At 48.0% G+C, this 12451-nt stretch overlaps 1 protein-coding gene across 1 annotated transcript in view; it reads right to left on the reverse strand.

The window, feature by feature from the left end:
* Window positions 1–3040: 3040 nt before the first annotated feature.
* Window positions 3041–12451, reverse strand: part of LOC134028319 (potassium voltage-gated channel subfamily A member 2) — a 9596-nt gene continuing 185 nt past the window's right edge. The window contains exons 1-2 of the mRNA XM_062471804.1: window positions 11278–12451; window positions 3041–10328 (exon numbers count right to left, since the gene is read on the reverse strand). The exon at window positions 11278–12451 is cut by the window's right edge and continues 185 nt beyond it. Coding sequence (XP_062327788.1) covers window positions 8487–9962 — 1476 coding nt within the window. The 5' untranslated portion in view covers window positions 9963–10328; window positions 11278–12451 and the 3' untranslated portion in view covers window positions 3041–8486. The remainder of the gene's footprint in view (window positions 10329–11277) is intronic.

The raw sequence follows: 12451 nt of genomic DNA on the forward strand, positions 1-12451 counted from the left end.
GTGTGTCTGTGTGAGCAGTGTGTGTGAGCAGTGTGTGTGTGTGTGTCTGTGTGAGCAGTGTGTGTGTCTGTCTGTGTAAGCAGTGTGTGTGAACGGTGTGTGTGTCTGTGTGAGCAGTGTGTGTGAGCAGTGTGTGTGAGCAGTGTGTGTCTGTGCGAGCAGTGTGTGTGAGCAGTGTGTGTGTCTGTGTGAGCAGTGTGTGTGAGCAGTGTGTGTGAGCAGTGTGTGTGTCTGTGTGAGCAGTCTGTGTGAGCAGTGTGTATGTCTGTGTGAGCAGTGTGTGTGTCTGTGTGAGCAGTGTGTGTGAGCAGTGTGTGTGTCTGTGTGAGCAGTGTGTATGTCTGTGTGAGCAGTGTGTGTGTCTGTGTGAGCAGTGTGTGTGAGCAGTGTGTGTGTCTGTGTGAGCAGTGTGTGTGAGCGGTGTGTGTGAGCAGTGTGTGTGTGTCTGTAGCAGGTGATGAGGGTTGTGTTTGTCAGAGGCAGTACAGAACTCTGGAGAATAAGGCTCAACAATCACACACACACCAACTCTGGAGAATAGGGCTCAACAATCACACACACACCAGCTCACACATACACACACACCAGCTCACAATCACACACAAACAGCTCACACACACACCAGTTCTTAATTAGCACGCAGCCACAGTGGGACCTATCACTCCCTATCAACCAGGCTGGTCCAACATACACACATCACTGCTCACCTCTCCTCACCTGCACACACACACACCTGCACACACACTTGCTCACACACACACACACACCTATAAATCCCTGCTCACCCATTCCCATCTGGCAAACACACACACACACACACACACTCCTGCTCACCTGTAACACAAACACACTCACACATTAGTAACTCAAGACTCAAGCACACACCAACCTCCCTAACTCAGTCACAAACATGCTTTCCTGACACAGAGACAACAACAGTGTGTTCCTGTCCACGAGGCGGTGGCACCACCTCTCTCTCATCCTCCCTCCACGCTTCCCAGCATGCTCTCTGCCTGAGGGAAGGTGAATCCTTCCATGATGACTCTGGGAACTGAGAAGGAACCTCCATGCTGGAAAGACTGAACATCACTTCTACTCACAGTGTGCATTGCTCTCTACCTGAATCGCGATGCATCCATCCATCCATCATCTTCCTCTTATCTGGGGGTCGGGACGCGGGGGCAGCAACCTAAGCAGGGAGGCCCAGACTTCCCTCTCCCCGGCCACTTCCACCAGCTCTTCCTGGGGGACCCCGAGGCGTTCCCAGGCCAGCCGAGAGACATAGTCCCTCCAGCGTGTCCTGGGTCTTCCCCGGGGCCTCTTCCCAGTGGGACGTGCCCAGAACACCTCACCAGGGAGGCGTCCAGGAAGCATCCTTATCAGATGCCCGAGCCACCGCAACTGGCCCCTCTCGATGCGAGGAGTCGCGATGCACGATTTAGAATAATGTATTTGTTCAGCAGGATTTTCATTCATAACGACGACCAGAGGGGAATTTGAATCTGTGGTTTCCTGATCTGCAGTCAGATGCTCTGACCACGCTGCTGTTCCTATCCCCAGTGTTTGATGTTCGAGAGTTGGGTCAGCAGCAGCTCTGGAAGACAGCAAGGATCTCAGATTGTATTTTATAATTCAACATTTGTTACTTTGCTTTGTCACCGTCATTGTACTGAAAAGGAGACACTGTGTAGGAGTATCACTGATACCACCCTCCTCCTCCTCTTTCATCCCCAGAACAGGTCCCTTAGCATATCGTTGCCCTCTTCACCCCCCCCCCCCCTCACCTCCTTCCTTTCTCCTTAGAGGGCCGGAGAAATTCTACTGTGAAGGATTCCTGCCAAAATTGAGCCCTTCTCCTGCCCCAGTCCCCCTCCCCTCTCTCCCCCTCCCCTGTCTAACTCTCTCTCCCGTCTCTCTCTCTCTCCCTCCCTCCCCTCTCTCTCCCTCCCCTCTCTCCCCCTCACCTCTATCGCTCTCTCCCCCCCTCCCCTTTCTCTCTCTCCCCTCTCTCCCCCTCACCTCTATCGCTCTCTCCCCTCTCCCCTTTCTCTCTCTCCCCTCTCTCTCCCTCCCCTCTCTCCCCCTCACCTCTATCGCTCTCTCCCCCCCCTCCCCTTTCTCTCTCTCCCCTCTCTCTCCCTCCCCTCTCTCCCCCTCACCTCTATCGCTCTCTCCCCCCCTCCCCTTTCTCTCTCTCCCCTCTCTCTCCCTCCTTCACTCACGCTCCTGGTCCTATTGCTCTCTCCAACAAAATGTCTATTAATAGCACAACCCCCCCTTCACTCCTCCCTCCCTCCCTCCCTCCCTCCCTCTCTCCCTCCTCTCTCTCTCTCTCTCTCTCTCTCTCTCTCTCTCTCTCTCTCTCTCTCTCTCTCTCTCCCTCCCTCCCTCCCTCCCTCCCTCCCTCCCCTCAACTGCAGAAAGCATGAACAGTGCCGTGCACTTAAACAGCAGAATAAGGCTAGCATGCCAGAAGGCACTGAAGGCTCCTCTAAAGAGCCCTCGGCTCCAGAGACTCAGAGGAACTGGATGCAGCATCCAGAATAGCAACAAAGAGCTCTCTGATCGATTCACAGCTCTTTGTATCAGCAGAGACACGTCGACACTGCTGCTGCTATAAATATGCTGAGAATCGTTGAGCAAACGTGATGTTTTACAAGCAACAAAGACAAGCCAGACAGCAGGAGTGATAAAGACAGCACATCCAGTCTCATGGTACATCTGGCCTTTTACCGTTGGCACGACAACAAAGAAAGACTGATAGAGCGCCTTGGGGCGGGTGTAGCTCAGTGGTAGAAATGTTTATCTGCAGATCAAGAGGTTGCAGGTTCAAACTCCCCCCCCCCCCCCATAAATCGATTTGGATCAAAGTGTCAGCAAAATTAACACGTTAGTAACATGATTTATCTTCGGATGCACTTTTAGAGTGAGTGTGGATGGTGGTACTAAAGGTGATAAGAAAGAGAGTGCATTGATCATGGTCATGTCTGACTCATGAGAAAGTGCCCCTTTCACAAAGTAAAAAAAAACACACACAACATTTTGGCTGAATAATTATTGTCTTCATTATTGGTATAATTTTTGTCATGGTTATGAGCATTTGTAGGGGTTATATGCATTTTAATTAGATGTTCGATTTTTTTTTCTACCCGTCCACAGATTGTCTTTTTGTTCTTGTAAAGTGCAGAGTTCCCACTGATTCACGTTCTTACAGCAGTCTGGTACTTTGTTGTTGTTGTTTGTTGATGTTGTTTGTTGTTTCGTAATCCCGGTAGTGTGTACTGTACATAATTTTTCCTCACATATCTTTTCATAGAAAAAATATTGTCCATTAGTACCAAAGTCGATAGAAGTTGACCGTCCAGTCGGGATGGCGATGGGGAAGGGAGGGGGTTTAAAGAGAGAAGGGGGGGGGGGGGTTGAGAGAGGTTGAGGGGTCGGGGGGTGAGGGAGTGACTGTACAGAGAAGTGAAAGTCACTGTGTCGTATTCACCTTCAGGCCAGTAGAAGAACTATGAACACATTATCTGTCTCAGATATACACACACACACACACACATGCATATACACGCAACAGATTGCATATTATATTCGTATGTGTTCTTACAACAAGTCTCTCCTGTGACCACACCGGTCATCTCTTTCAGCAGCTGGGTCCCAGAATTCAGTCGATTCTAAACCTAAACCCTGAAAGAAACTTAGTTTCTACACACCGTTCCGTGTCACTGAGTGCAAAGGTCAAAAGATCATGACATGAATACACACATAAAACCAACAGCATTCACACTGGAGAAAAATAAACAATAATAAAATAAAAAAACAAAACCACCAACCACACATTTCCTGATGTTAGGTTGGTTTGAAACTCTCCAAATGACGTCCGTGTGCCAGATCAAACACTTTAAACATAATGACTCAAATCAGGACTTTCTGTAGGGTCCAGCAGTATCTCTCTGCATAGTCTTCTCAGTGCATTAATAGTTGGGCATCCCTTTAACTAACTAAACATCACACAGATTAGGCTCTCCTTTCCTTCATGTAACACGGCGGGCAAAGATTGCATCCCCTCGCTGGCGTATTGCAGCTGCTGCAGCAGTTTTTAGCTGAAAGAACAAGAAACTTGATCGGGTCATTCTTTGCTGATGTGTCACACCCTGTTGCCAGAAATATCACATTGCCGGTAAGCGATACCGGCATTATTGCCCCAACAACAGCCCGTTGTGTCGTGACTTTAGCTGTGTTTTTGCTGGTAGAGCCCCCATAGATTAGAGGGGATTCATGGGTTACTGTTGCTTTCTTATGAACACGAGACACAGACTCAGACACGAGACCCTTCCAAGACATAGATGTGTATGGATATAGAAATGTTTGAATTTACATAGTAAATCAACAAGCACAGGCTGGTTAAACTCTTATTGTGCTTGTGCTTGTAGAGTTCGGACATCCGATAGTCTATCAACTACAGTACAGTGCTTGAATTCCAAATAGGAGTCTCTACGATAAAATGGACTCTACAGTCTCTGTGCATTTAATTCTAACAGGTCTATCATGCTATCTCTTTAAGTGTCTTGGGAATAACCGTCCGTAGAAAAAGAAAGATCAAATAAATGGTAACAGCTTATAGATGCAAACTCATACATGCATAGACAATTGTTTTTGGTCGTTCTGTAAGCAGGTCTCCCTCTATCAGTCATGCATGGCTGGTCACACGGTTCATCAGAAATAAATCTGTACATCCAGACATTAAGACTCGGACATTCTCAGGTGGGCTCACACGCACTCTCGCACGCAAACACATGCACACACATGCGCGTGCATACACACACATACTAGCCTTCACAAACATACACACACACACACACTCACAGCAAGATGTAAACACCACAACTGTGCAATTACAAAGCCCCATCAGATCTGTAGCATCTCTATATTAGACAATAAGATGGTCAACAAGTCAACGTAACGTCACCCATACACTCACCATCCCTCCGCCCACATGACCTCTCTCTGCCCGCACTGCAGGGGCTTCCTCCACCCACACCCTGGGCACTCTGGAGGGAAGTGGACAGCTGAGTGGTTAGATCCACTTGATCCACAAGGTACATGCCTGACAGAAGCACACACTGCCTTAGCACGCTGGTGCTGTAAGACACAGGAGATAGAACATGCTCCACTGAGAGGGCTAGCAGCTTAGAACCGCTTATAACAGCTTAGAACCGCTCCTCTAGACAATCTGACTGGACATCCTGAGAAACAACTGAGGCAGGCGTTGAGACGCAGCTAAACCTCGTCTCTATCTGGAGACATGCCAAACTGGCACTGGGCCGCAGCCAAGCGGAAAAATAGTATACTTCAATCTGAAATTGTACTAAATGAGAGGTTAATAATTTTGTATTTTTCGACACAATAGGACGTCTACTTTTTTGGATTTTCACATTCAATTTGTAAGTATGTTTGTACTTAAGTTTACTTTAAGTATAATATTTTTTCGCTTGGGTCTTGTTTTGGCTAGGGTAGTCTGGACTTGGCTAGCCTTGGCCAACTACCTGGGCTTGTCTAACCCGATGACTCAACTGACAGACAAATCTAAATGGATCCTGGCAGTCCAGCATCTACCTATCTACACCCAGGGGTTAGTGATCCTATCAACCTTATAAGATGCTGCTGCTTTCTACAGGCCCTTCAGATGGAGAAGGGATATGTGTCAGGTGCATGTCACAGACCATGCACAGCTGCTACATTACAGAGGTGTTAAAATGGCAGCCATTTTCCTTAAAAATGCTAGCTGAGCTAACGCTATCTATGCTAACACTAACCATGCTAACGATAACTACGCTAACTATGCTACCGCTAACGACGCTAATGCCAGGATTGCTGAGAGAACGGTCAAAAGGAGACAGATACAGAGAGAAAACACCATCGATCTGATGGTCAGTGTTTTGGATGTGATAACCGGTATTTTATTTGTGATGGCTACTGTTTTAAACGTGAAGGCTGGAGTGTTTTTTATAGGCTAGTGTTTGTATTACTATAAGATGGCTATGTCTTTGGCACTCTGTCCCACCAATCATACCTGGATGTGACCACACTACCAACACAATGGCCGTTTTTCGTTTCACAATCAAACACCGCAATGGTCTGCGTACCATCTCAAGACTTACTCTTTCTTTTTCACACTTCAAAGATTGCTTTTTGTCACAGATTAAAAGTATTATGTATAGTTGTATATATTTGTATATATAAATATACATCTTATAGGCTAATTATCAATGGAACGTTTACTTTTTTTTCAGAGGCTTCTTTGAACTTAAATGCATGCTTTTAGAAACGCAGGGAGGTCATGCAGCGCCAAGAAAGATCGGCCTTATACTTCTCCTCAGGGTCCACCGAGGGTTCAAAAGATTTACCATTTGTCTACATCAATCACAATCAGTGCCACAAGTTGTACTTTATCAGAATGCTATATCATATGATTCATTGTCTTTTAGCTAGTATTGTACTGGGTATTTTGATAAATTAATTCACTAGGATTACATACAAAAATAGTGTCTTAGTCGTGGGGGGGTTGCGCAGTTACCTCCCTGAAATGAGTTTTTGCAGGTTGGGATGACTGCCAAGCACATGATGACCCGACCTCCACCACTGTCCTACCATGATCAAAGTGAACGAATACAGAGAAACACAGAAAACAATACTGGGAAAACAACAACTAATTAAAACTCTGTATCCTCATAAAGTAAGACTTGTTCTACTGAGATTGGTGCAGACAAGAGGCAAATCCTTGGATTGATCTCACACCGTATAAACATCCCTCACATCACACCAATGCGTAGTCTTGAGGGCACTTTGAGTCCGACTAACAAGGACGGCCTGGCAATGCTACACCATCAGAGAGCGAGATTGATGCTTCAACCCCTTTCAACAGTGTCAGTCTGTAATCCACTAATGCACTGGTCTAAAAGCAGAGCTCAGCTACCGAGCTACATGAACACGAGCTGCTCGACGCGTACATCGTCCGGCGTACCAATAAACAAGCTTTGAACCCCTGTCTGTTTCTACCGCTAGGCCAAACGGACTGGAACTCAGTCTGAGGATGATGTTTCGGGTCTGAAAACACAACCGTATTCTAAGGTGAGGTTCCGAGACACTTAAGCTACACTGCTAACCAGGACGATGACGACGGTGACATCAACCGCTATTGGGAATGCTACGTTTGAGTAGAATCGGTAAAGCCGAGGAGGACATATGTTCCTGTATATTCCCGTCACAGAGGATTCGGGATGTTCATCTTTGCCAGTTATTCTGTCACTATGCCGGAGAACCTCGTTATAAACGAGGAATCCCTTCATGAGATGGAAAATTGCAACAAGGGCTATCATACAGACACATATAGAGTAGTGTGCTGAAGCAATTAAGAGTTGTGAGTGAAATTCTTATTCGGATAAGAGCTACATGCAAAGTTGCTACCTACGTACAGTAGGTAGTGCGTACCTATGTGACTACCATTGTGATGTCACAACTACCGAGGTCAGTCGAACCGCTAAGTGTAAATGAGTGAAAACAAACAGGAGAGAAAACATTCACTTTGTCCTGAAAGCTCTGCAGTAAAGTCGAGTGGGAGGCTTGCATCGCACATACAGTACATAAACAATGTGAGACTAAAAGCAGTGAAAAGTCAAGGCCATTCTCAGTCGTTCATCAGATACCGATGTCTACTGGAAAAAAAGGTGTCGAACCATGAGCTGGGAGCTGATGGATGTCATTCGTCCTTTAGACCACATGGGTTCGCTCTCACCCTCACACCCTCTCCAAGCCTCCCACAGAACAGAGAATGCTTGCTTGGTCCTCACACACGCTCTGTCATCTCCAGGTGACAGTTGGCGGCCATGAGAAACAGTTTGGTTTCCCTAGCTTCCAGAAGCAGCTTTTCACGGAGCGCACTCGCCAGACTCGTCTGAAGAGTGCGGAGGCACAGTGCGTCTTGCAGACAGGCATGTTGCCGAGGAGCCGGAGCCAGAAGAAGCAGCAGCAGGGAGGATGTTGACAGTTGGAAGTTAAAGATGGCTGCCTTTTTTGAATATTTTTTTACTCTGTCACTCGTCTTTTATTTCTTTTTGTGTCCTTTTTTGTATATTTTTTTAGCTTGACGTTTGGCTATTGTTTCGAGCAGGGTATTGATTTGAAACAGTCACAAAGATAAAGCCGGCTCCATGCAGATAATTGAAACAATTGGATTTGCAGTCTGTCTGACAGGATCAGGACAAGGTGCTAGGAGTTTGAGGGCAAGGTGTGGTAGGTGATGAAGAGGGGAGGTGAGGGGCAGATGGTCTTTGTTTTAGATCTTCGCTTATATTGGCGTGTGTGTCCTGAATCTATTGCCTTGATATGCCAGCACATCTGAGAAGGCAGGCTGAACGCCTCCCCCCTATCCCATCTGATCTATCCACCCCACATCTCACCCTGAGGGGGGGGGGGCAGACATGCCGCTACACGTCTGTGAGCATCTTAGTGATGTTGACGTAGTTTGTGTTGGCCAACGTGCAGTTGGCCGTTTTGAGGTTCTCCTCCTGCAAGTCTTCGTTGCTGTTGTTCACAGCTTCCTGGATCTCCATGTAGTCCGACTTGCTCATGGTCGAGCCGCTCTGGCTCTTCTTGAGCTCCTCGTTGGAGTCCTCTTTGGGGACGTTGACTTGCAGGTACTGGGCCTGCTCCTCTCCCTCCGTCTCACGGTGGTAGAAGTAGTTGAAGTTGGACACTATAACGGGCACGGGCAGGGCAATGGTCAGCACGCCCGCGATGGCACAGAGCGAGCCGACGATCTTGCCGCCGATGGTGGTCGGAACCATGTCGCCGTAGCCCACTGTCGTCATGGACACCACGGCCCACCAGAAGGCGTCCGGGATGCTTTCAAACTGGGACTCTGGTTCGTCGGCCTCCGCGAAGTAAACCGCACTTGAGAACAGGATCACCCCTATGAAGAGGAAGAAGATGAGCAGGCCCAGCTCTCTCATGCTGGCTTTCAGGGTCTGACCCAGAATCTGAAGCCCCTTGGAGTGGCGGGAGAGTTTGAAGATACGGAAGACTCTCACCAGACGGATGACTCGGAGGATGGCCAGTGACATGGCCTGCTGGCCCGCTGGGCCATCTTCTGGCTTCTCTGCCAATTCAGTGCCCAGGGTGATGAAGTAAGGGATGATGGCCACAATGTCAATAATGTTCATGATATTCCCGAAAAAGCCTGCCTTGCTCGGGCAGGCAAAGAACCGCACCAGGAACTCAAAGGAGAACCAGATGATGCAGAGCGTCTCCAAGATGAAGAACGGGTCGGTGAAGTAGGTGGAGGTGTAGATCATGGTGTAGTTGCCGTCGGGCATCAAGACCCTTTGCACTTCGTCCTCATCGTTGCGGAAGATGGGCAGGGTCTCCAGGCAGAAGCTGACGATGGATATGAGGATAACCATGACGGAGATGATAGCTATTATCCTGGCCGGACCGGAGCTCTCCGGGTATTCAAACAGAAGCCACACCTGTCTCTGGAACTCGTTATCTGGCAGCGGGCGTTCCTCTTCCTTGACAAATCCCTCGTCCTCCCTGAACAGTTCGATCGCCTCATCCCCGAGCTCGTAGAAGCGGATTTCTTCGGAGAAGATGTCGAGCGTGACGTTGACGGGCCGTCGTAACCTGCCGCCCGACTGGTAGTAGTAGAGTATCGCGTCAAAGCTGGGCCGGTTCCTGTCGAAGAAGTATTCGTTTCTCAGTGGGTCGAAGTATCTCATCCTCTTCTTGGGGTCCCCCAGGAGGGTCTCTGGGAACTGGGAGAGGGTTTTGAGCTGCGTTTCGAAGCGAAGGCCGGAGATGTTGATGACCACCCTCTCGCAGCACTCATGGTCGGCCTCAGGGTCGTAGTCCTGGCCAGGGCGCGCAGCGGCCTCGTCAGAGGGGTCGCCGGCGGCAACAGTCATTCTGGAGAGGGAGGAGGGGGAGGCCTGCACCTCTCAGTGGGGCTGGATGTAGGGGGCCAGAGAGGGAAGGGGGCAGGAGAGGAGAGAGGGCAGTAGAGGGGGGCAGGAGAGTATATGGGGGAGGAAAGGGAGGCAGGAGAGGATTTGGGGGAGGAGAGAGGGGCAGGAGAGGATGTGGGGGAGGAGAGGGGGGCAGGAGAGGATGTGGGGCAGGAGAGGGGGGCAGGAGAGGATATGGGGCAGGAGAGGGGGGCAGGAGAGGATATGGGGCAGGAGAGGGGGGCAGGAGAGGATATGGGGCAGGAGAGGGAGGGGGCTCTACGCCGTAGAGGCCTGAGGGCCACAGGATGTCACCTAGGATCTGTCCTGCAGCAGAAGGAGAGGAGTGTTGAGGAGAAAAGAGGAGAAGAGGGGAGAGAAATAAGAGAGAGGAAAGACAGGAGAGACAGTAGAGAGGAGAGATCAACGTGTCAGGTAAGGTTTCAACGTACCATTTTGTAATAATCGATATGGTTTGGTATAACCTTAGACATACTATATCTAGGGATTTAGCAGGAGAGGAGGCTAAGTGGGTGTGAAGGTCTAGTGTGAAATGATGTCCAGATCTGAGGGAAAACTCAAATGAAACAACTATCAACCAAACACAATGTTGCTGTACAATCTGCTAAAGTATTTTAACACACCTGTGCTTAAATTCTGGCTTGGTCAAAACAGTACAAGTTTCCACCAACAGCTTGTGAATCAGTGCCTATACTTTAGGCCTCGCTACTGCAATGGGGGTGGCGGGGAGGGGAGAGATCCATCTGGGTGAAGCTGAAGCTTCTGCAGTGAAATCATGCATGAACATAGGGATGCAGTGCACCCAAACCATAGATAAGTAGATTGTCACGAAGATCCCAGGAGACTGAAATAGACTGGTATGAATCTTCCTGGTCTGCAAAGTGACAAAAAAAAGCCTTTGTGACACTTATTCATAATAATTCACTTTAGAATAGTTTTGTTGGGACATTTCTGTCTCCACTCTCAAATGGTGCCTGTCTCTGAAATATTCAAAAACACCAATAAATTATTTAGTCGCAGAAGGAAATAGGTTTCAGGACGAAAAAAAAACATCTCTTGCCTGCATCATCCTTTTCTAACAGATGAAACATTTGTACAAAACAGCCTATTTCTTGAGAAAAATCCGGATTTCCAGTTTTAACTTCTCTGCATAGACGTGATTAGCAAGCACACACCCTACGTCTTATAGCTGAATGTTATGAAAAGATTATAGAAAAAGTGAGAAAATAGTATTTCATCCAAGACCAGTACATACCAACAGACACCTTTTTTAAAGCTCGTTTGCCGTTGCTGCTCCCATTACACCGGCTAGTTGATTCCAATGACGAACAGCTCGTAACAATAATAACCGCGATGTCTTTGATCCAGCTGAAGAAAAATCTATTTCCAATTTGGGACACTTAATCAGATCCTCGTGTTGTCTGCAGCATCCTCCGCAACGCGCCGGCGTTGAGAGCGGGACCGTGTGTGCGGGTGTGTCCTCTCCTCCCCCTCCCAGTCTCCGTTCCTCGCGGCAGGTTGTCGTAGGATGGCGATAGACAAAAAGGCGGGGGGAGGTACCGAATCAAGAATAGGTACTGCCGGTGCTTCCCTTAATATCCAAAGGTGCTAAGATCAGCAAAAGCATCCGCCTCCTGTGTGCTTAGACCCTATGACGTTGCCCGGCTACAACAGACAGCCGCAAAAGTAATTGCCTTTAAAGGTGTTAAGAGGCAACATCTGCAAAGAAGAGAAGAGAACTGGTGGAGAGGAGGATTTGTTCTATTGATGACAACATTACATGTCAACAACACAAGAAATATAGGCTACTTTCATACTGGAGATTACAGTTAATCACAGCACGGTGAGCTAGTACAGTCTTCATCTATTTTTTTGTTAGGTTGAATATTCAGAATGGCCTTAATTTTCTACCGGGTGGGTGAGTTGCACAACGATTAGACTATTGCCCATTTATCATAAGGAAAGCTTCAAAATGATACTGCGCTCATCTGAGTTATGACTCATCAATATTCCACTGAGCTCGAACGCAGGACACTATTAACTTTAATTCACTCGCTGACAACGTTTAAAAAGGAATCAAGCATAAACCCTGAACACCTTTCCTCTCATTCCACAGTATAGCCAAGCGAGGGTGTCAAAAGAAAATAACGCCAATTAGAAACAAGCGCTAATAAAGGTGATTTGTACAGCCGTGCCCATGCGGTTGTTAGTCGAGGGAGAGACCCGCAGTCTCGTTAAGCTACACTCCTAAAAACAACAGCATCTCCAGACAATTAACTGAAATGACACGCATGAAAGAATCATCCTGAACAGTGATCCAGATTACACAATTCCTTTTTTTGAGAGCCTGTGGTTCCTCTGATCTCGTTCTCTCGTCTAACAGAGGACAAACCGAGACTTGATTTGGTCTCGGGCTCTCTAATCACTAG

This window comes from Osmerus eperlanus, chromosome 1 (assembly GCF_963692335.1).
Source record: "Osmerus eperlanus chromosome 1, fOsmEpe2.1, whole genome shotgun sequence".
Classification (NCBI taxonomy): domain Eukaryota; kingdom Metazoa; phylum Chordata; class Actinopteri; order Osmeriformes; family Osmeridae; genus Osmerus; species Osmerus eperlanus.